This window comes from Scomber scombrus, unplaced genomic scaffold (genome assembly GCF_963691925.1).
Source record: "Scomber scombrus unplaced genomic scaffold, fScoSco1.1 SCAFFOLD_345, whole genome shotgun sequence".
Taxonomy (NCBI): Eukaryota; Metazoa; Chordata; class Actinopteri; order Scombriformes; family Scombridae; genus Scomber; species Scomber scombrus.
The window spans coordinates 2,501-27,600 of record NW_026910193.1 but is presented as its reverse complement, the minus strand read 5'-3'; the positions used below and the strand labels follow the sequence as shown (position 1 = coordinate 27,600).

At 41.7% G+C, this 25,100-nt stretch overlaps 1 protein-coding gene across 1 annotated transcript in view; it reads right to left on the bottom strand.

Moving 5' to 3' along the window:
* Nucleotides 1-587: 587 nt before the first annotated feature.
* Nucleotides 588-25,100, bottom strand: part of tpcn3 (two pore segment channel 3) — a gene marked incomplete at both ends in the record, with an annotated part of 26,122 nt that continues 1,609 nt past the window's right edge. The window contains 11 exon segments of the mRNA XM_062414986.1: nt 588-674; nt 1,494-1,562; nt 5,157-5,342; nt 6,136-6,280; nt 9,944-10,151; nt 11,136-11,262; nt 11,732-11,833; nt 12,836-12,954; nt 18,690-18,806; nt 22,980-23,108; nt 24,256-24,370. Of these exon segments, the coding sequence (XP_062270970.1) occupies nt 588-674; nt 1,494-1,562; nt 5,157-5,342; nt 6,136-6,280; nt 9,944-10,151; nt 11,136-11,262; nt 11,732-11,833; nt 12,836-12,954; nt 18,690-18,806; nt 22,980-23,108; nt 24,256-24,370 (1,404 nt within the window).

Genomic DNA, 25,100 nt, shown 5'->3' with positions numbered 1-25,100 from the left:
ATGTGTTTATGGTCTCAATCGCTAGTTTAAAGCCTTCTTCAATGCAGTATGATGTTCATTTGGGACATTTTGGCCTCCCTGATTTTATATGTGACGATAAAGCAGGGTATGCATTAGGGCGTGGCTACGTGGTGATTGACAGGTTTGATTGGTTCACAGGTTCAGGAGGGCGCCTCATGCTCCTCCTGATGCCCATATAAGTAGAATCCATGTTTTTATTTTTCCCAGCATGCACCTGAAATGTTCAAGATGGCGCTGCTCAGATCCGATACTATTGGCCTCCGAGCAGCAGTCCACAAACCAATGGGTGACGTCACGGATGTTACGTCCATTTTATATACAGTCTATACCAACACTTATTTATTACTGAGCCACTAACAGAAGCAACACACTCTCAGTTATTCAGTCAGTGACCTCGTCCCTATTCACAATATCGCCATAAGATTGTTTACTGTAGCTCTGTCTCCATGGCAACAGTCACAGAGTCGGGTCGACTCGACCAGGAAGAAGAAAGCCGTCAGTCTGAGGAGTTTTACAAACATGGCACATTTATAAACTCCTTCACAGTTTAGAGTCAGAGATCAAACCTCTTGATGCTGTCCACCACTCGGATCAGTCGGAGGACTCTCAGGATGAAGACGATGTCCAGGATCTGTCTGCTGGTGTAACCGCCGCTAAACACCAAGAGACCACTCATTCAGTTCATTCAGTTCATTCAGTTCAGACAGTTCAGTGCAGCAAACCTCTGCTAGCTGCTGGATGTAAGCAAACTACTCCACTCTTTAAATATCCAGATAAATGACATCATATAGCACACTGTAAAAATACAATTAGTCTTTCTTTCCTTCCTTCCGTCTGTCCTCCCTCCCTCCCTCCTTCTTTCCTTCCCTCCTTCAACTTTTCTTCCTTCCTTCTGTCCTTCCTTCCTCCCTCCCTCCTTCCTTCCAACCTTCCTTCTTTCCTGTCCTTCTTTCTTTCCTTCCTTCCTCTTTTCCTTTCTCCCTCCCTCCTTCCTTCTTTCCTCCATCCCTCCTTCCTTCTTTCCTTCCTTCCTTCTTTCTTTTCCTTCCTTTCCTTCCTTCCTTTCCTCCCTTCCTTTTCCTTCCTTCCTTCCCTCCTTCTTCCTTTCCTCCCTTCCTTCTTTCCTTTCCTTCCTTCCTTTCTCCCCCCTTCTTTCCATCCCTTCCTCCTTCCCTCCTTCCTTCCTCCCTTCTTCTTTCCTTTCCTTTCCTCCCTCCCTTCCTTCCTCCCTCCTTTCCTTCCTTCCTTGACTCGAGGACAACAGGAGGGTTAAAACAGAAAAGCTTCAGTTATTCAGACTATTTTAATCATATCATTGATCATTAAAGTTTCGCAACAACATGACTTCAGTCTTGTTCTTTCATTGCAAAATAAATGTAATGACCTCATTTATCTGATGACATCTTTGGTTGATAAATGACTTAAAATTGACTGTTTTTGGTTAAATTGATGGTGATATTCTAGCACAGCACTCACATGACTTCATGGCTGAGTTGATGATGGTGGCGATGAGCGCTGCTACGACGATGATGGTGTCAAACCTGCAACCAGAAACAAACCCCCCAAAAGTCAGAAAACTAAAACATTCAAGTTGAAATGCTGAAAGCCAAACCAGCGTTAGCAGCGGGTCACACGCTGCTGCTGCTGCGCTGCTCACCAGCAGGGGGCGCTATACTGTAAAAACAGCAACAATGCAAAACAACCAACGTCAGCATCAACAACAGCTGCAGCAAAACTCTCAGATGCTTTAAAATGAGCTTCTTATTAAAATACAACGAGTCTAAAAGAAGAAACCAAAGCTGTGAGTGAAGAGCTGCTAGCGCCTCTACAGGCTGCAGCGAGCATTACAGGCAACAAACATGTTTTTATATCTTTATTTTCTGTGCTGACAGTTTTGGTTTCTTTTAAATGTCTTAAAACATTTTGGGTTTTGTTTTATAAAAAGGTCAATAGATTCTTACTTTTAGACTCTTTGTTCTTTAAGCGATGGTTCGGCGTAATTTCGACCTAGCGTCATTTGCACCATGACGTCTATCTAAACACCGCCTCAGCCCCTTTTTTTTCATTTTGTCGCAAATTAATGGAGTTGAATGGCTTAGTACAGGCGCTAACGGACCCACCAGAGTATCTCGTAAATTACCCCACTAATAATGTCTGGATTGTTATCAAACTTCTACAGTAGTACAAATGGGGTCTTTACTCATAAATCGATGCATTGGAAAGTTTGTAAGTACACCAGGAGTTTATTAAAACAACACTTACCTGATGGCTTTTACTCTGCTGCTAAAGCTGTAAACATCGTCGAAATCCTGTGTGGTCACGCGAGATCCCCGCAATGAGATCTGTGCGGGATCTCACGCGACCACACGGGATTTCAGTGATCACGCAAGATGTTTACAGCTTTAGCAGCAGAGTAAAAGCCATCAGGTAAGTGTTACTTTAATAAACTCCTGGTGTACTTACAAACTTTCCAATGCATCGATTTATGAGTAAAGACCCTATTTGTACTACTGTAGAAGTTTGATACCAACCCAGGCCATTATTAGTGGAGTCATTTACGAGATACACTGGTGGGTCCGTTAGCGCCTGTACTAAACCATTCGGCTGATGGCTCTAACTCCACCAGTTTGTGACAAAATGGAAAAAAAAGTGGAGCGGGTGGTTAAATAGACGTCATGGTGCAAATGACGCTAGGTCGATATTACGCCGAACCATCGCTTTAAGAAAAGGCAGAATATACGACGTTCAGCCCAGCTACATGTCAGACTGAAACAAATGTTCACGTTGTTTACTTAATAACGTTGTTGGGAAAAGAAAAGAAAGCGGCAAATAGCTGTTTGCTGACATCTAGAGGGGCTGAATGTGGTTTATTGCACCTTTAAACCAACAAAAATTAATGACCCTTTAAAAGCTGTTTTACTCCCTGAAAGTAATAAATAAGTAATTAAATAGATAAATAAATAAATAAATAAATAAATAAATAAATAAATAAATAAAAAAATAAGTAATAAAAAAATAAGCAATTAAAAAATAAAAAAGTAAGTAATTAAATAAATAAATAATTAAATAAGTAAATAAATAAGTAAGTAATTTAATAAATAAGTAATTAAATAAATGAATAAATAAGTAATACATAAATAAATAAATAAGTAATTAAATAAATAAGTAGTTAAATAAATAAATAAATAAATAAGTAATTAAATAAATAAATAAACAAATAAGTAAGTAATTAAATAAATAAGTAATTAAATAAATAAATAAATAAATAAGTAAATAAATAAATAAGTAATCAAATAAATAAATAAGTAAGTAATTAAATGAAAAAATAAATTAATAAGTAAGTAATTACATAAATAAATAAATAACTAAATAAGTAAGTCATTAAATAAATAAATAAATAAATAAATAAATAAATAAATAAATAAATAAATAAATAAATAAATAAATAAATAAATAAATAAATAAATAAATAAATAAATAAATAAATGAACAAGCCTCCTCAAGCACCAGTGAGCGGGTCTTCAGCGTCTGAAGGTAAAAAGCAGCAGCGGCTTCGTATCAAAGCACCGAAACACGGATCACATACCTCGTACTGATAATCTGGGATGTAGATAAGCTGCGTGTGAAATGACACAGCTCATTGATTTTAGATTTAAAGTTTACCGTCATGTTTTCATTAGTCAGAGTTTATCAAGAAAAGAAGGAAGAAAAAAACATTTACAGGTTTAAACACATTGTGAAAAATAAACATTTAGGTTAAATTCTTACGTTAACCTGGAAATTACAGAAGTGCATTGCAAAAAAAACCCAATCTCTTAATGGATGATTTTCACTCTAATTCATTAACCCTCTTGTTGTCCACCTGGGTCAAATTGACCTCATCTGTTTTGACTGTTCCTTCTTTCCTTCCGTCTGTCGTTCCTCCCTCACTCCTTCTCTCTTTCTTTCCTCCCCCCTACCTTCCTCCCTTCCTTCTTTTCTCTGTCCTTCTTTCCTTACTTCCTTCCTCTTTTCCTTTCTCCCTCCCTCCCTCCTACTTTCCTTCCTTATTTCCTCCGTCCTTCCTTCCTTCTTTTCCTTCCTCCCTTCCTTATTTCCTCCGTCCTTCCTTCCTTCCTCCCTTCCTTCTTTCCTTTCCTCCCTTCCTTCCTCCCTCCTTTCCTTCCTTCCTCCTCCCTCCCTCCTTCCTTTCCTTCCTTCCTCCCTCCCACCTTCCTTCTTCCTTAGTCAAGAAGGAAGGGAGAAAAGGAAAGAAGGAAGGGAGGATGGAGGAAAGAAGGACGGAATGAAGGAAGGAGGGAGGGAGAAAGGAAAAGAGGAAGGAGGAAGGAAGGAAGGAAAGAAGGACAGAGGAAAGAATTAAGGGAGGAAGGAAAGGAAGGAAGGAAGAAAGGGGGATGGAGAAAAGAGAGAAGGAGGCAGGGAGGAAGGACAGACAGAAGGAAAGGAAGGAAGGGAGGAAGGATGGAAAGGAGGAAAGAAGGAAGGAAAGGAGGGAGGAAGGGAGGAAGAAGGAAGGACAGGAGGGAGGGAGGAAGAAGGAAGGGAGAAAAGGAAAGAAGGATGGAGGAAAGAAGGACGGAAGGAAGGAAGGAAGGAGGGAGGGAGAAAGGAAAAGAGGAAGGGAGGAAGGAAGGAAGGAAAGAAGGACAGAGGAAAGAAGTAAGGGAGGAAGGAAAGGAAGGAAGGAAGAAAGGGGATGGAGAAAAGAGAGAAGGAGGCAGGGAGGAAGGACAGACAGAAGGAAAGGAAGGAAGGGAGGAAGGATGGAAGGGAGGAAGAAATAAGGAAAGGAGGGAGGAAGGGAGGAAGAAGGAAGGACAGGAGGGAGGGAGGAAGAAGGAAGGAAAGGAGGGAGGAAGGAAGGGAGGAAGGAAAGGAGGAAGAAGGAAGGAAAGGAGGAAGGGAGGGAGGAAGAAAGAAGGAAAGGAGGAAGGACGGAAGGACAGGAGGGAGGTAGGAAGGAAGGAAGGGAGGAAAGGAAGGACAAACACAAACAGTAACACCTGCAGAATCAGTGAGTGACTGAGTTTTCAACTTTTTGGTTATTCAGAACAAACATCTCGTGAAGTTCGAGACGCCACCTGAAAATAAAACCCGAGCTGAAGTTCGGTCGGTCGGTCGGCTCGTCTCACCAGTTCCAGAAACTGTGTCTGGAGAAGAAGGCCCGGGGCTCGAAGACGTAGAGCTTCAGCAGGATCTCCAGCAGGTAGAGCGCCAGGAAGACCCACTCCGAGTTAGCGATCATCGGATTCTCCTCGTCCAGACCGATGAACACGGCGTTCGCCAGGATGATGAGGTCATACACGATCACGAACGCTCTGAGGAGAGGAGACACGGCAGAGATCTGATCAACATTTAACCCTCCTGTTGTCCTCGAGTCAAGGAAGGAAGGGAGGAAGAAGGAAGGATTGGAAGGGAGGAAGGAAAGGAGGACGGAAAGGAAGGAAGGGAGGGAGGATGGAAGGATGGAAGGGAGGAAGGAAAGGAGGACGGAAAGGAAGGGAAGGAGGAAGGAAGGAAGGAAAGGAAGGAGGAAGGAAGGATGGAAGGGAGGAAGAAGGACGGAAAGGAGGAAGAAGGAAGGATGGAAAGGAGGAAGAAGGAAGGAAAGGAGGAAGGAAGGAAGGATGGAATGGAGGAAGGATGGAAGGAAGGGAGGAAGGAAGGAAGGGAAGGAGGAAGGAAGGATGGACAGGAGGAAGAAGGAAGGAAGGGAAGGAGGAAGGAAGGAAGGAAGGAAGGAAGGGAGGAAGAAGGATGGAAGGAAGGATGGAAGGGAGGAAAAAGGAAGGAAAGGAGGAAGGAAGGAAGGTAGGAAAGGAGGAAAGGAAAGAAGGAAGGGAGGAAGGAAGGAAGGAAGAAGGGAAGGAGGAAAGGGAGGATGGAAGGGACGAAAGGAGGAAAGGAAAGAAGGATGGAAGGGAGGAAGGAAGGATGGAAGGGAGGAAGGAAGAAGGAAGGAAAGGAGGGAGGGAGAAAGGAAGGATGGAAGGAAGGTAGGAAAGGAGGAAAGGAAGGAAGGAAGGAAGGAACAGTCAAACCAGGACGGGGTCGATTTGACCCCGGGAGGACGACAGGAAGGTTAACTGAAGCTGAAACGTGAAGGCTCACCGGTGTTGGACCATTCGGCAGAGGAGGCGGCTCGGCGCTGACAGGTAGAAGGCGGGGCATAAAGTGTTGAGGGGGTGTGGCCTCGCCTTGAGCGTGATGACCTCGATGTTCAGCATGTCGGCCAACTGGACGAACGCCACTTTACCTGTCAATCAATGAAGGAGTCATGTTCAGTTCATCATATTCTGGTGGCTTAAGCTTTGGACGATTTCGGGGTGCTGTTGCTATAGATACAGATTGTGTTATGGTTGCTATAGATACAGGTTGTGCTAGTGTATAAACGAAGAATAACTTTTTTCTCTCTTCCTTCCTTCCTTCCTTCCTACCTTCCCTCCCTTTCTTGCTTCCTTCCTTCCTTCCTACCTTCTTTCCTTCCTTCTTTCCTTCCATTCATCCTTCCTTCCCTCCTTTCTTCCTTCCTTCCTACCATCCTTCCTTCCTTCCTACCTTCCTTCCTTTCTTTCCATCCTTCCTTCTTTCCTTTCATCCTTTCTCCTACCTTCCTTCCACCCTTCCCTCTTTTCTTGCCTCCTTCCTTCCCTTTTTCCTACCTTCCTTCCTTCTTTCCATCCTTTCTTCCCTCCTTTTTTGCTTCCTTCCTTCCTTCCTTCCTTCCTTCCTTCCTTCCTACCATCCTACCATCCTTCCTTCCATTCTTCGGTATGTAATGCACAGACAGACCATCAGGTTGTGTTATGGTTGCTATAGATACAGGTTGTGTTTTATATTGCCACCACCAGGGGGCAGCATAGTTGTGATAGTTTTTATTTCCTACATATTTGCACTTTACCTTTTCAGGTTAAACTTGATAAATTGACACTCGGTAAACAGTATATAGAAATATTCTGTTTTTTTTGGTCTATTCATAAAGTTATTAAAGTTGCACTGCTCACTTTACGTCCATCTATTCTAAGTTGCTCTTATTTCATGTATTTTAGTATAGATGTTCTTTATTTTATCATATGTAAATATATGTGTATTGAGATATATATTAATGTGTATATGTATACATACAGTGTGCTGGAGCTTTGACTTTTTTTAAACATCTTGTTCACTCGACACAAAGACGCAACTCAACAAGCTACAAATAAATAAATTAAGGAGACGAGAGCATCACATGATCGTTTCTAACCCGAATATCCACTTAGTCACTTAATCTCATACTGTGGGAGGACTGAGCACTAATAAACTTCCCCACACACCTCCTCTACCTGCACCTCCTCTACCTGCACCTCCTCATGCACCTCCTCTACCTGCACCTCCTCTACCTGCACCTCCTCTACCTTCACCTCCTTACCTGCACCTCCTCTACCTGCTGCTCCTTACCTGCACCTCCTCATGCACCTCCTCTACCTGCTGCTCCTTACCTGCACCTCCTCTACCTGCTGCTCCTTACCTGCACCTCCTCATGCACCTCCTCTACCTGCACCTCCTTGTGCACCTCCTCTACCTGCACCTCCTCCTGCACCTCCTCATGCACCTCCTCATGCACCTCCTCTACCTGCACCTCCTCACGTCTACCTGCACCTCCTCTACCTTCACCTCCTTACCTGCACCTCCTCTACCTGCACCTCCTTACCTGCACCTCCTTGTGCACCTCCTCTACCTGCACCTCCTCATGTACCTCCTCTACCTGCACCTCCTCTACCTGCACCTCCTTGTGCACCTCCTCTACCTGCATCTCCTCCTGCACCTCCTCATGTACCTCCTCTACCTGCACCTCCTTGTGCACTTCCTCTACCTGCACCTCCTCTACCTGAACCTCCTTGTGCACCTCCTCTACCTGCACCTCCTCTACCTGCACCTCCTCTACCTGCACCTTATTTTACAAACAAACATCAAAACACCAAACATATATTCACTAGAAGGCCCAAAGACTGTTTATGAGATATAAGCCTTGTGTATGTTGTTGTTGTATTATCATTATTATTAGCAGAGGATCCTTCCTTCCTTCATACTTTCCTTTCATCCTTTCTTCCTTCCTTCCTTCCCTCCTACCATCCTTCCTTTCTTCCTATCTTCCTTCCATCCTTCCCTCTTTCCTTCCATCCTTCCTTCCCTCCTTTCTTGCTTCCTTCCTTCCTTCCTACCTTCCTTCATTCTTTCCTTTCATCCTTCCATCCTTTCTTGCTTCCTTCCTTCCTGCCTACCATCCTTCCTTTCTTCTTATCTTCCTTCCATTTTTCCTTCCATCCTTCCTTCCTTCCCTCCCTCCTTTCTTGCTTCCTTCCTTCCTTCCTTCATTCTTTCCTTTCATCCTTCCATCCTTCCTTTCTTCCTTCCATCCTTTTTTGCTTCCTTCCTTCCTGCCTACCATCGTTCCTTTATTCTTATCTTCCTTCCATCCTTCCTTCCTTCCCTCCTTTCTTCCTTCCTTCTTTTCTTTCATCTTTCCATCCTTTCTTGCTTCCTTCCTACCATCCTTCCTTTCTTCCTATCTTCCTTCCATCCTTCCTTTTTCCTTCCGTCCTTCCTGCATCACAAAAAAAAAAGAAAACAAAAAGGAGCAGAGGAGACGAGAGCATCACATGATCGTTTCTAACCCTGACCCCCCTGACCCACTTAGTCACTTAATAATCTCATATTGTGGGAGATATCAAAACACCAAACATATATCTACCAGAACACCCAAAGACTGTTTATGAGATATTAGAAGCCTTGTGTATTGTGTTGTTGTTGTTGTATTATCACCATTATTAGCAGAGGATGAAGATGAGCTGTCACGTTTGACATGCAGCAGGTTTCGTTTTAATGTGTGAAAACGACATGAGGAACAAACATGACTCTGCGTCTGGCTTCATGTGATAAACTCAGCCGTGTGAAAGTTTGAAGTTTCTCAGTCGAGCTGAATGAGACGACAGTTTTAACTTCCTCCGTCTGGAGCGATGCTCGGGGAAGATTGTGACTCTGCAGGAAGTTGGAAGGTGTAGTTCAGCAGTCTGAGAGCCGCTGAGCTTACTGAACACAGAGAGGCTGAGTCAGGGTTCAGACGCTGTTTCAACACCTCAAACACATAAAGAAAGCAGAATCCAGGAGGCCATGATGTCTGAAGTTTAGGTCTGCTCAGAAGTCACTTTGTGTCATAAACTAAAACTATTGAACTCATTTAACTTTTAGGTCAATCTTTCCCACTTGAGGTATGTAATGCACAGACAGACCATCAGATTCTGTTATGGTTGCTATAGATACAGGTTGTGCTAGTGTTTTAACCAGGCGGGGAGTTCCGGTCCTCTGAAATGAGGCCAACGCGGAAGTGACTTAAAACTGCATTCTATCAAAAGGCCACCAGGGGGCGACCGTTTTGGTGTCAAAAGGACTTCCGTCTCTATACAAGTCAATGGAGAATTCACCAACTTCTCACTTGATTTCTAACCTCAGTAAACGTTTTCAAAATGTGTTTATGGTCTCAATCGCTAGTTTAAAGCCTTCTTCAATGCAGTATGATGTTCATTTGGGACATTTTGGCCTCCCTGATTTTATATGTGACGATAAAGCAGGGTATGCATTAGGGCGTGGCTACGTGGTGATTGACAGGTTGATTGGTTCACAGGTTCAGGAGGGCGCCTCATGCTCCTCCTGATGCCCATATAAGTAGAATCCCTGTTTTTATTTTTCCCAGCATGCACCTGAAATTTTCAAGATGGCGCTGCTCAGATCCGATACTATTGGCATCCGAGCAGCAGTCCACAAACCAATGGGTGACGTCACGGATGTTACGTCCATTTCTTATATACAGTCTATGGTATTGATACCCAGCCTTAGTGATGACGGGGTTATATGTATGGGTTAGGATTAGCTGGTGACTCACCGATGAATCCCTGGCTCTTGTCGTCAGAGACGCTCCACAGCAGCTCTCTGTGAGCGTCGCTGATGTCCGGCTGCACCAGTTTGACCACTTGGCTCCAGCTGGCCTGACTCACCACCTGCTCGCCTCCTTCCTCCTTCTGCTCCTGCAGCACGGCGAACGCTCGCACCATCTTCTGCCTTTTGGCCCTGACCAGCTGCCGTACCTCCTCCTGTTGGACGGAGAGGACCAGCTGAAGTTTAAAACACGGCTCAGAGGGTCGATGTTACAGATGATTTACACACATTTATAGTTGATGCTTGAAAACATCCAATCAGAAACAGATTAATTCACCAACCAAAACACTAAAAGGAGGCTTTTGTAAGAGTCTGTAGATCAGACACACTGACAGCTGTTTGTTTGTCTTCTCTAAACATACATTTGTACATGACTGAGCTCATTATAATATCGATTCATAGCATAACAAGAGCTTACACTTTTTATTTGCTTCTGGAAAAACAGTAAAAATATCTGCATTTAGAAAATAAAATGTTTTCTAAAATGTCAAACACTCAAGTTAATGTTAATGTCCTTAAAGAGGTTTGAAAAGTTGTTTTTACTTTTTTAAAGACAGTGAAATGAAAAAAGAAAAACATTTTCCCAGTTTTAATCCTGTGTCCCTGTGTTTATTATCTCTTCTTATACACCAAAGGCTGTATATGTCAAATTATATATATATATATATATTTTAAAAGGTGAAGTTTGTAGAATTTGGTGAAATCTAGCAGAACAGACTTTACAGAAATTATAATATAAGATTCAGAAGTATGTTTTAATTAGTGTTTAATCACCTGAAATGAGGACAGGAATGAAGGAAGGAATAAAAGACAGATGGAAGGAAGGAAGGAAGGAAGGAACAGAAGACAGGAAAGAAATAAAGAAAGGACAAATGGAAGGAAGGAAAAGATGGAAGAGAAGACAGGAAGAAAAGACGGAAGAAATGAATGAAGGAAGGAAGGAAGGAAGGAAGGAAGGAAGGAAGGAAGGAAGAGAATACTATTGGCCTCCGAGCAGCAGTCCACAAACCAATGGTTGACGTCACGGATATTACGTCCATTTCTTATATACAGTCTATCATCACACTGCGTTCATAGAGCCACGCCCACTTTGAGTTTTAATTTTGAACCTCCGGGCCACCGTACACAGACCGCTGTACCTTGAGGTATTTTTTGTAGTTGTTGAATACGACGGCCAAGAAGACGGACATGAAGATGTAGGTGTTGATGAGGATGTAAATGATGAAGAAGAAGGCGAAGAAGAGGCTGGCGTTGTACGCGGGCATCCTGCCGAACACAAGCAGAAAACATCAATGATGTCACTTCCTCTTACAAACTGATGAAGACATGAAACAGGGTTCATTAAAAGCTGATAATATGGTGATTAAACTTTAATATTTGGTTTAGAAATATTAAAATGTATTTAAAACAGATCATAATAATTGTTAAAAAATATATTTTCAAATTTCTGCTATGATGCCACCATTAAAATTTAAAAAAAAAATAGAAATACCGTTAATATTTATTTATTGTCAAAAGTAATACATGTTAAAAAAAGACCAAATAAAAAACCTTTATTTATAATCGTGTTGAAACTAAAACTAATAAATTAGTTTTAATGTTTCTTGTTGTTCATAAACAACTTCCTGTTTCTTTCTAACAGGAAGTTACACAATAAAACAAACAGTCATCCACCACATGTTGATTTAAGGTTAATTATCATCGCAGCATCAGACAGAGGAAGCGAGGCTCTTACATGATGTCGGGGCTGTTGGCCGTCGTGACGAGGACGTAAAGATCGAACACGATGTCCAGATAGTTCGTGAAGTACGGAGCTCCGTGGATGGTCTTCAGACCTCTGAGCAGAAAACATTCAGATTAAATAACACACAAAGTTCTGCATCAATTCTCATAAAACCTGAAATAAACAACGAGCCTCAAAAGAAATTGAAGATTCACAGTTTCTCAAACGTCTTTCGAGCTAAAAAAATCTGTCTGACATCACAAAAGTCCAGAAAAGGTTTAAAGCTCTGACCATGAAAAACTCTGTTCCCAAAAGTATCGGAACACATTATTCTGACGGAGTGCTGAGCAATATATCAATATCGTGATATAAGTGTAGATATCGTCCAAGAATTTGGATATCGTAATATTGCGATACGGCAGAAGTGTCGTTTTTCCCCCTGTTTTTAATGCTGCATCACGTTAAAACTTAATAAGTTTCACGTCAAAACGTAATAACTTTCACGTTAAAGGTAGGGTTAGTAATGTTGGAAAGCTAGCAAGAGAGCTAGCAAGATTTGAAAATAGCACCTCCTCCTGCCTCCTCTAAGTTCCCCCCCGCTGCTCCCCCTCCCGTCAGTGAGTCCGTCCAAGCCACGCCCCCACATACCGGCAACAGCGACAGGTGAAGACTGTGCACGCGTGAAGTAGGCAGGGAGAGAGGGGGGCGGATGCAGAACTAGACATGAAGGCACCTGATTGGTTTTTGCTTTTCGGTGGGAAGAGCATGGATTGGTCAGAGTTTTATCAGTCCTGTGGCTGCCACAGAGGTCTGATTTTTTCCGTTCCTTTTTCTAAAGTCATAATGTATTGATACCTCTGATAATAGAAGGACCATTTCACCCAGTATAACAAAGCTTCTGAACAGGATTACCAACCCTACCTTTAAAATGTAATAAGTTTCACGTTAAAATGGATGGTTGAAGCTCCTATGTACAGTATTTATATAGAAGTGATTTAATAAATATAGTCATACAGAAAAAAATAGTTCTCGAATGTACAAAATTCCTAAAATGTGTTTTTAAATGTCAGCAGACTGCATCGGACCGCTGGACCAATGAAAAGTCGGCCGTCTCACCGTTTGCCGAGCAGCTTGAGGGCCATGAGGGAGAAGATGAGGACGCTGAACATGAAGAGCAGGAAGACGTAGAAGATCTGAGGCAGAGCGTTCCGGATGCTTCTGAACGCCCGGCGGAGCTGAACACAAACAAACAAACAAACAAGAGAGCTTATTATCTCCCACGGGACACAAACGCAACACTAATGATGCGTTCAGGCGCCGTCAGATCAAAAAGTCAAACATTCGTACGTTTAGCAGCCGGAAGTTTTGACTCAAACAAACTCGCTCTGCAAAGTTTATACACAGATACATGATGCAGAGATTACAGCACACACACACACACATACACACACACACACACACACACACACACACACACACACACACACACACACACACAAACACACACACACACACAAACACACACACACACACACACAGAGACAGAGAGACACACACATACACACATATAAACAGAGATGTACACACACACACACACACACACAGGTCAGCTGTCAGTTAATAATAAAGGAAGTCCTGTACTGATCATGTGACATTATGACATCATCAGGTGATAAACATCTGAACGCTTCATTACATTCCTAACCGTTGTTCACTGAACTGAGAAAATATCAGAATCTGACCTTTGGATTTACGGCCCAATAATATAAAACCTCTAACAGGCAGCTTCCAGTAAATGTGACTTTTATTTTATTGTCTCTGGAACTGATTAATAAATCAGTTAAACTAGTTTTAAAAGCAGCATCAGGTTTGTTAAAACAGCAGGAGATAAATTCAGACTGAACTCAGCGGCTCCGCAGCAAGACATCATGGACGTCAGAGTTACGCCCAGTTCAATATAATCAATATATTACAAAAAGATCAATAAGAGAAAACTGGATCAATGTGTAATTAAGGTTTTATTGTTTTAATAATTGTTTTATAAATGGATGAATGCAGAAAAAGACTTAAAAACTTAAAAACTAGTTTTAAACAGCATCTTTTATTAGTCAGTATGAACAAGAGGAACGTGGGTCAGTAACTAATACGTTTTGGTAAGATGGTGAATTCATAAATCAGTTAAACTAGATTTAAAAGCAGCATCAGGTTTGTTAAAATGTACATTAAGTATTTTGTTGGTTTTATATCATTTGAAATGACATTTGCACCATTTTTTACCAAAAGTAAGACTGAATGCTCCTGAAAATGTCAAATGGTGTAACCACAAAAGAATGATAAATATTACATATTTTATCACCTAGAGAGAAAGAAAGAAAGAAAGATAGACAAAAAGAAAGAATGAAAGAAAGAAAGAAAGAAAGAAAGAAAGAAAGCAGTCAGGTTCCTGATTCTTATGCTTCCCCAGATTAAATGTAATATTGATAACAATTGTATTCCATGACCTTTATTTAATATAAAGTTATAATGTAAGATCATGCCAAACTAGTTGATATGGTGTTTTATTGACAATTTACTGTTTTTAAGCAAGTTGAATTATTTGGTACAAAGTTTTTATGGTTACACCACTTAGACATTTTTGCCATAATCCTCTAATATATTCTCTCTAAATGGATTAAAAGCAGAAATTTGATGCTGGGTCCACAAAAAAAGAATGTGTGCAAGTTATTCATACGTTTATTTTCACATTTTAACCCTTTAAATTTAAACTAAACCACATGGAGACTAAGGGCGTACTCACACTAGGCAATCGTACTGTGCCCAAGCAGTTTGCCCCTAAAATCCGGATTATTTGGCTAGTGTGAGTACAAGTGTACCGTGCTTGAGTACGGTACACTTCCCTGGTACGGTACGCTTGGAAGAGGTGTGCTTAGGAACGGTACACTTGGTCACGCATGCGCACTAGGGATTAATATTTTTCCCTAAAATAAGACATTTTAAATCCCGGGAAAAGAAGCCAATTTTCCAGGGAATCCCAACACTAGCTGAGCCCTGGTCATTTCAAGCAACACTAAATGCAACGTGGAGACATTATGCATATATTCCCAATCCAACCATTCTTTGTGTATTATTTTATCATTATTAAGGCAAAAGAACTCAATTTATGTCCATGGACATTATAATGAAAAGGCTAAAGGCTTAATATTAGTTTGCATCCATCGTGCTGCGTGGACTTCATTACATCTGCTGCACCGCTGCTACCACAATTATGAAATGCTAAGTTTATTATCTGTGACTGTGACCCTCATAAAAGTCATATTTTACTAATCTGCATTATATAAACTAACGAAATTCATTAAAGTCATTTGGCGACTTCTAAGTCATTAAACTAAGTCTTACTTTTACTGGAGTAAAGAGTTGAATCAGGACGTCTGCTTTTACTAGAGTCTTTTTTACACCAGTATCTAGTACTGCATACTACACAGGCAGGACTCAGAAGAACAAGCTTGCACTTTTTAATCATAGTGCGTTGTGTTAAGTGATCGGCTGTGTTGTGTTTTACCGCCAACACACACCTGTGCATGTTTTATGAGAGTAAACTGTCTATATGTTATTGTGCAATGTGTCAGAGGCAACCAGCGGGGGACAGGGGAGGGGGGACATCCGTGCTTCAGCACGTTACGGAACAACTGGCCCTAGTGTGAGCCCTGACATACATCACTGACCCAGATACAGATGCAAAAGAGTAATAAATAAAAATAAACAAGATTAAAAAAAATTAAAAAAGGAAGTAAGAGATGTCGGCGTGCCATCAGACACCAATCGTGTGTTTCTCTTATTAAAATATTCTATGAAACATGTTAATATTAAAAGCTTCGTCACATCTTCCTGAGTCAACGTGGGTCTTCGTGCCGTACAGAATCTAAAGTATACAGACTGAATTCCTCTGACTTGAGTTTTTTTGTGTTTTTTTGTGTGTGTGTTTATCGCTGTCAGCTCTTATCGGCTTCCTCGCTTCCTGCTCTGCTGTAACATGAAAATTTCCTCTCCCGGGATCAATAAAGTCTTATCTTATCTACCGTTATACTGCTTACTTCACAGCTGGAATTGTGTTCGGTTTGACTTGTTTTCTGCAGGAAGTCGGACAGAGTTCAGAGGACGGATTCATTCCTCTTTTATTACTTATTGTTTTCTATGTTTCTGTCATGTTTTATAATTGTCTGACCTTATTTGCCTCATTGTGGCTTTAACATGTTTAATCCTGGTTACTAGAACAGCTGCATCTGGGTCACTGAGCTTTATTTGTGTTTGAGGTTTTAAGGTGTTTTTACCTATTTCCTTATATATGCATGATTATATGTGTTATATGTCCCCAATAGTACCATGGCTCATATACATAATGAACTCCATTACACAGTTCATATGTGCAATAATATTAAGGCAAAGGCTATTTGTACCCTGGTATATATAGCAAAGTGTTCAATTTGCACCCGTCTTGGTGCAAATATCAATGAATGCTATTTGCACCCCAGTATAATTAGGAGTGCATTAAGTACCCTGCGGGACTGAGGGCCTGATTTACTAAAATCCCAAATAAAGGTACTAAATTGCGTGCACGGTGCAATAGATTGCGCGTGCCGTTTGTGTGCGTTTTGCAGGTGATTTACTAAGAATAACTGTGTAAATGAAAACAGGTGCAACAGGTGCAGACAGCAGTATTTAAATGAGGGTTTTGTGTCTTTATGGAGAGTTTGGACGAGCAGAAATGTGATCAGGTTCTAGTGGAAGAGGTTAACTAATATATTGAGTTATAACAAAAACTAATATTACCAGAAAAACCCACATATGGAGAGTATTAGTGACAAAGTCAATGCTGTTAGGAAAACCACAAATATTCCACTTTAAAGATATTAACACAGGTGGAAAAACTCCATCCTGTGTGTATTCTGTCATTGTATCTCCGTCTCCTCGTCTCCATAGTAACAGCCGGTTAATACCTGCCCTTCAAAGGTATTATTTATAGACACAGTTAGCGTCAGCAACATTACCTTCAGGTTTGGTAAATCACAATGAGTGTGCTAAATAACATATTTACATTTTCTCCTCCCTGTATTTTGCACACTGGGGTTGAAACGCCTCAAATTACATTCATTACGGTAAACTGCTAATATTACATTCATTACAGTAAACTACTAATATTACATTCATTATGGTAAACTACTAATATTACATTCATTATTAACGTACTAAATGGACAGCTCGTACTATCTTGCTCAGTTGAAAGACGCAAACCTCAGTGTGCTGCGTTAGTAGATCAGCTTGCACATTTTTTGCAGGTGATGTCAAGTATGCACACGTTTCTACACACGCAAACCTTTAGTAAATCAGGCCCTGAGTGTCGGAGGGGAGCGTGTGGAGTTATGCAGAAGACTCCCGTATCCCACCGGGACAGCGCGATAAATATACGTCGCTGTTCTCTTCTGTATATCATATAATAATTTGTGTCCGGTGAGATCTATCACTTCCTGGCGTGAATAAACGTCAGGTGTGGCGTGTTAGCGTGAGAGCAGCTTGAAATGCATCAGGGCCAATGCCTGAGACTTCAGAGGTCTGAAATATATTTGGTATCCATGGCAACCATAGACTTATCTGTCAAGATCTGATTTCCATCATATAACAAACTGAAGGTTGTAAATTCAGATATTTTTGGGTTGTATGCAGCAGAGTTTCTCCACTGAAAACATTATTAATAAATAACTGCTGCTGCAAAGACTCGAACCCGAGTCTCCTGAACTAATGACCCTAACCCACCGCTACGGTCCTACGTAGTGATGTGACAGCCCAATATGTTTGCTAATACAGAAGATAGATATTGCCAACAAATAATTTCTGACTGACAAACTGACGCTTGTAAACATTCACTGAGGAAATATTATGAAAATATAATAATAATAATAATAATACAACTTTCCCGCCAGAAATGTCTTTACATTGTGTCAAACATTAGAGATGAAACCTTTCTGCTGGCGTGGAAGATGAATGTCCGCCATGTTTTCATGTTGTTATACGTCGAGGGTGCAAATAGCTCAGCTGTGTGGCCGAGGCTGTTTGTACCAGGGGTGCAAATAGACACTCCGTAATATTTATGCCTCAGTTTTATATTTAATCGTCTTGTTTTTAAGTGTTTATTGAATCTATGTCGTGTGATACACAGTTTTTATTCTTTTAGTTCAGTAAAGTATATTCCACAAATTGATCCTGAGGAAGGAAAGAAGGAAGGAAGGAAGGAAACGAAGACAGGATAGAAAAATGGAAGAAAGGAGGGACGGACAGAATGAAGGAAGGAAGAAAGGAAGGAATGAAAGATGGAATGAAGGAAGGAAGGAAAAAGAGATAGAAAAATGGAAGAGAGAGAGGAAGGCAAGATGGAAGAAAGGAGGGAAGGACAGAATGAAGGAAGGAAGAAAGGGAAGAGGGATGGGAGGAGGGAAGAAAGGAGGGATGGGAGGAAGGACAGAAGGAAGAAAGGGAGGAAGGAAGGAAGGAAAAGAACACAGGAAGAAAAATGGAAGAAAGGGAGGAGGGAAGAAAAGAGGGAAGGGAGGAAGGACAGAAGAAAGAAAGGAAGGAAGGAAGGAAAAGAACACAGGAAGGAAAGTGAGAGATAAAAAAGAAAGGACGGACAGAATGAAGAAAGGAAGGAAGGAAAGATGATGGAAAGAAGACAGGAAGGAAAGTGGGCCGGCTTGGACCCCTCGGCCGGCCGGTTCTGGCCCACTGGCCTCATGTTTGACATCTGCTTTAATTGATGAACGTCTTTCTATTTGTTCTAAACTTCTTCTTCTTTTCTTTCAGACGATGGTTGAAGAACATCCACCATTATATTAGGAGGAAGCCTGATAATAACATTTATATTTATATTTCTACCAGGTGTTAAAGTGTTAAAGTGTCTGAGAGTCTGAGAGTTTGTTACCTGTCGTCCTTCTGTGACGTTGACCAATAGGAGCGGCCGCAGGACTCTGGACCAGCGCACTGAGTAGCAGTTAGCAGCTTTCAGACCTCCGTAGATGATCATATCCACCAGAGTCAGCTGAGAGAGAGAGAGGAGACACTTTATACTCAACATCTGTTCAAAGGTTCAACATCTGGACTAACAGAGAGGAGACACTTTATACTCAACATCTGTTTAAAGGTTCAACATCTGGACTAACAGAGAGGAGACACTTTATACTCAACATCTGTTCAAAGGTTCAACATCTGGACTAACAGAGAGGAGACACTTTATACTCAACATCTGTTTAAAGGTTCAACATCTGGACTAACAGCTGAGAGAGAGAGAGAGGAGACACTTTATACTCAACATCTGTTCAAAGGTTCAACATCTGGACTAACAGAGAGGAGACACTTTATACTCAACATCTGTTCAAAGGTTCAACATCTGGACTAACAGAGAGGAGACACTTTATACTCAACATCTGTTTAAAGGTTTAACATCTGGACTAACAGAGAGGAGACACTTTATAATCAACATCTGTTTAAAGGTTCAACATCTGGACTAACAGCTGAGTGAACAGAGAGAGGAGACACTTTATACTCAACATCTGTTTAAAGGTTCAACATCTGGACTAACAGCTGAGAGAGAGAGAGAGGAGACACTTTATACTCAACATCTGTTCAAAGGTTCAACATCTGGACTAACAGCTGAGTGAACAGAGAGAGGAGACACTTTATACTCAACATCTGTTCAAAGGTTCAGCATCTGGACTAACAGCTGAGAGAGAGAGAGGAGACACTTTATACTCAACATCTGTTTATAGGTTCAACATCTGGACTAACAGCTGAGTGAGAGAGAGGAGACACTTTATACTCAACATCTGTTTATAGGTTCAACATCTGGACTAACAGAGAGGAGACACTTTATACTCAACATCTGTTTAAAGGTTCAACATCTGGACTAACAGCTGAGTGAACAGAGAGGAGACACATGAACCATTAACCCTCCTGTTGTCCTCAGGTCAAGGAAGGATTGGAGGAAGGGAGGAGGAAGGGAAGGAAGGAAGGAAAGAAAGAAAGAAAGAAAGAAAGGAAGAAGAAAGGAAAGGAGTAAGGAGGGAGGGAGGAAGGAAGGAAAGGAGTAAGGAGGGAGGAAGGAAGGAAAGGAGTAAGGAGGAAGGGAGGAAGGAAAGGAGGAAGGAAAGGAAGGAAGGAAGGAAGGAAGGAAAGGAGTAAGGAGGGAGGGAGGAAAGAAGGAAAGGAGTAAAGAGGGAGGGAGGAAGGAAGGAAATGCGTAAGGAGGGAGGGAGGAAGGAAAGGAAGGAAGGAAGGAAAGGAGTAAGGAGGGAGAGAGGGAGGAAAAGAGGAAAGACGTAAGGAGAGAAGGAAAGGAGGAAGGAAGGAAGGAAGTGAGCAAAGAAAGAGGGAAGGAGGGGAAGAAGGAATGAAAAATTAAAGAAAGAGGGAGGAAGGAAGAGTCAAAAGAGACGGGGTCAGTTTGACCCGGGAGGACGACAGGAGGGTTAACCATCTTCTGCCTTCCCTGTCTTCTTGTTTTGTTTATTATTTATTACCTGCAGCTGTTCTGTTGTTATACCTTTATATTATCATTCTCAGTCAGTAGCAGCTCATTGTATATGTGACAATAAAGACTAATCTTATCTCTGAAGGCAACATTTGTATAAAAGGCTTTAAAATGACTCGTATTCTTTACATTTCTGGCTCTGTGTTTATAATCTGGAGCTCTGCTGGAATATATTTACATGATTTACAACTAAAATCTTCTTATTTATCTTATAGTGACTTCAGCTCGTCAAACACGAGGCGTTCAGGGACCTTTGACCTGCAGGCAAGTTATTATTTGACCATGTTTAACGTTTCAAAATCACACTAAATAACATCAATTACTCATGAAACTGATCTTCCTGAGAGGACGGAGCTGCAGGAACAGAGAGGCGTTCAAAGACTGCAGTAAAACTCAGCTCTGTGTGTGTATCAGTGAAGAGTTCAGCGGTGGTATGTCAGATTATTTAACGTGTCCTGAAGGGATCTTATTTAGAAAAAACTGTTCAGAGACCTTTGACCTACATACGTTCACCTCAAGTTATTGAACTTTGACCATGTTTAACCTTTTAAAAATCACACTAAATAACATCAATTACTCATTAAACTAATCTTCCTGAGCTGCAGGAACAGAGAGGCGTTCAAAGACTGCAGTAAAACTCAGCTCATTGTGTATTAATGAAGAGTTCATGGGTGGTATTTCAGATTATTTCACGTGCCCTGAAGTGATCGCGGGGGAGCCTCTCACAATCACCAGGAAGTTAAAAAGCGCTGACGATGCAACATCACCGGTTAAAGGTTGTTTCCCAACAGCAGCAGAAAGTCTCCTCAGCACTTTCTCAGCCTGCAGAACTCAGACAGGAACTCTGCTGCAGCTTTCACACCAAAATAACCTGCAGGAAATGTTCTGGGTCCAACGCTCGGAGCACGAGTCTCCAACCGTCACCAGGAGTTAGTCTCATCCCTCAACACAGAAACCCTGATTGTGTGCACATTTACAGTTTGTGCATTTAAAAAAACATGCAGTCATTTCTATTTTCTGTTGCAGTATGTTAAAATGTTTGTTAAGTGATTCTCTATAGAGGTTAAATCGATTAAATCCTGATCTTTAACTGTAAAATTCCATTAATTTACTCATGAATGAGGGTAAAATAAGGTGATTTTAATGAGATTTTAAGGTGATAAATAAATGAAGGTATTTCTAATAGATGGGATATTTAAGGGGTTTAGTTTATGCCCTTTACAAACCTCTTAATACCTCCTTCAGATGAATAAATAAGGGATTATTTACCCTTTAAATTGTGCTTTATTTGGTTAATTAAGGCTTTGTCAAATTAAAGGATCTCTGCCTCCCTCATTAAACCCCATACTGAGCTTTCAGGGGTAAATTCAGGTGTAATTAATAATATTTTTCTATGGGATTCTAGTTGCATAGTGTTTGCTTATTGATTAATCATTATAGTATTTGATGGTTTAAGCTTCTTAAATATGAGATTGTGTTGCTTCGGCTCGTCTTATCATCGTATAAAAACAATAAGTTTCACTCTTTTCTAATTGATAATGAAAATAATGCTTAGTGGCAGTTCTAGGTTTATGACACTGATGATGTCACTGAGTTCCACCAACAGTATACTGATGATGTCACTGAGTTCCACCAACACTATACTGATGATGTCACTGAGTTCCACCAACACTATACTGATGATGTCACTAAGCCCCACCCACCACTATACTGATGATGTCACTGAGTCCAACCCACCACTATACTGATGATGTCACTGAGCCCCACCCACCACTATACTGATGATGTCACTGAGTCCAACCCACCACTATACTGATGATGTCACTGAGCCCCACCCACCACTATACTGATGATGTCACTGAGTTCCACCCAACACTATACTGATGATGTCACTAAGCCCCACCCACCACTATACTGATGATGTCACTAAGTCCTACCACAACTATACTGATGATGTCACTGAGACCCACCCACCACTATACTGATGATGTCACTAAGCCCCACCACCACTATACTGATGATGTCACTAAGCCCCACCCACCACTATACTGATGATGTCACTAAGCCACACCCACCACTATACTGATGATGTCACTAAGCCCCACCCACCACTATACTGATGATGTCACTAAGTCCTACCACAACTATACTGATGATGTCACTGAGACCCACCCACCACTATACTGATGATGTCACTAAGCCCCACCACCACTATACTGATGATGTCACTAAGCCCCACCCACCACTATACTGATGATGTCACTAAGCCACACCCACCACTATACTGATGATGTCACTAAGCCCCACCCACCACTATACTGATGATGTCACTAAGCCCCACCCACCACTATAACGATGATGTCACTAAGCCCCACCCACCACTGTACTGATGATGTCACTAAGCCCCACCCACCACTATAACGATGATGTCACTAAGCCCCACCCACCACTATAACGATGATGTCACTAAGCCCCACCCACCACTATAACGATGATGTCACTAAGCCCCACCCACCACTATACTGATGATGTCACTAAGCCCCACCCACCACTATAACGATGATGTCACTAAGCCCCACCCACCACTATACTGATGATGTCACTAAGTCCCACCCACCACTATAACGATGATGTCACTAAGCCCCACCCACCACTATACTGATGATGTCACTAAGCCCCACCCACCATGACGATGGCCATGATGGCGATGTTTTTGGGGTCTTTCCAGAACTTTTCTCGTGGGATGACTTTGGCGTAGTGGACGAGACGAAGGGTGAAGACGAGCAGACAGAGCAGCTCCGCCAGCATGGTTGCCTGGAAACAAAACACAGTACGACACACACACACACACACACACACACACACACACACACACACACACACACACACACACACACACACACACACACACACACACACACACTGGTTTAACTGGTTGTAATTTGATTGGTTCAGCATCTGTGTAGGCCGGCTTTAAAATAGTAATATAACTTTGAGACACCAGAAGTCACAGCCATGTTTTTGGGAGTCTTGCATCTACTTTAGATTCTCCTGAACAGTTAGAGGGGAATATTTATTGTTCATGGATTATTATGTTCAGGTGTAGTCCTTTGTAGGATGAAGCTAGCTGAAAGTCAGAGTAGCAGCAACAGGAGATAATAATCATTCTAGACTGGTCAGGTTTACATGGAAGATGTGATGTAAACATCACGTGATCGACCAAAGATGGAGATCAGTCAGCTGATTGGTAGTTGCTGTTGGTTACGGTCTATCTCGGCTTCCTTCAGTTCAGTATTTCTTGTTTTTCTTCCGTCTAAACGTGCGATAATATTTAAATCTTATAGTTAGTTTGAATTAGAAACAAGCTCTCTGCTGTGGAGCAGTTGCTCTGCTTGGAAGCCACCACATCTACAACTGAGGAAACAACACTGTGCATTTAGGCTACGTCAAGGCGTAGTTTCACCGTTTACATGATAACATTTGATCGGTTTGGGGAAAGGAATATTCTACCTCTCTGAAACCCAATTCCATTCGGTTTGGGCCTGTTTATTGTGATTGAAGTGTTTACATTCAGTTTGTGCTTCTATACTGATTCTAATCAGAATCTATTGTCTTCATTCAGTTTTACATCAACATGTTTAAAGTTGTAGAGACTTAAACTTCTAACAATACATCATCACCAACAACATAGAATCACTAGTTCAGTGTTTTTCCTTCATGCTTTGTTACATTTAAGATTCATTTTTAATCTTTTAAACAATAACCTCGATGTTACTGAAGACAGAAACGAGCCTAAACCTTTAAGTTATGGTCACCAGTTTAAATGTTAGTCTCTCCATCAGCAGCTTTAAACCATTACATCACTGCTTTCACTGCTGACTCACTGTTTTAATGGCTGACTCAGGGTTTTCTGGTTCACATGAGTAAAGAGGAAGTGTGTTTCTTGTGTCGGACATCTTACCCAAACAGGAAGGAGGAAGACGGCCGGCTCCTCGAAGATGGCCAGAGACAAATCCACCATGATGAAGACGTAGAGGAAGACCTGAGGAACGCAGTGGTTGTAGAGCAGGTAGAGTCTGAAACACAGTTTATCTCAGTGTTAGTCTGCAGATATAACTGGTTTAAAGTAGATCAGTTCATCGTTTGGACTGTTAGACTTTATTAAACCCTAAAGTTTGACTGAAACTTGTTTCTTCCAGTTAATCTTCGTGTCGTCCTCCCGGGTCAAATTGACCCAGTCTGTCTTTACTGTTCCTTCTATCCTCCCTTCCTTCCTTCCGTCTGTCCTTCCTCCCTCCTTCTCTCTTTCTTTCTTTCCTCCATCCCCCTTTCTTCCTTCCTTCTGTCCTTCCTTCCTCCCTCGCTCCTTCTTTCCTTCTCTCCTTCCTTCCTTTCCATTTCTCCCTCCCTCCTTCCTTCTTTCCTTCCTTCCTCCGTCCTTCCTTCATCCCTCCCTCCCTCCTTCTCTGTCCTTCTTTCCTTCCTTCCTCTTTTCCTTTCTCACTCCACCCTACCGTCCTCTTTCCTTCTTCCCTTCCTTCCTCTCTTCCTCTTTCCATTTCTCCCTCCCTCTTTCCTTCTTTCCTTCCTTCCTCCGTCCTTCCTTCTTTCCTATGTCCTTCTTTCCTCCCTCCCTCCCTCCTACCTTCCTTCCTTCCTTCCTTTCCTCCCTCCTTCCCTCCCTCCCTCCCTCCTACCTTCCCTCTTCCTTCTTTCCTTCCTTCCTACCTTCCTTCCTTCCTTCTTTCCTCCGTCCTTCCTACCTTCCTTCTTTCCTTTTTTTACCCCTTAAACTGTGCTTAATTA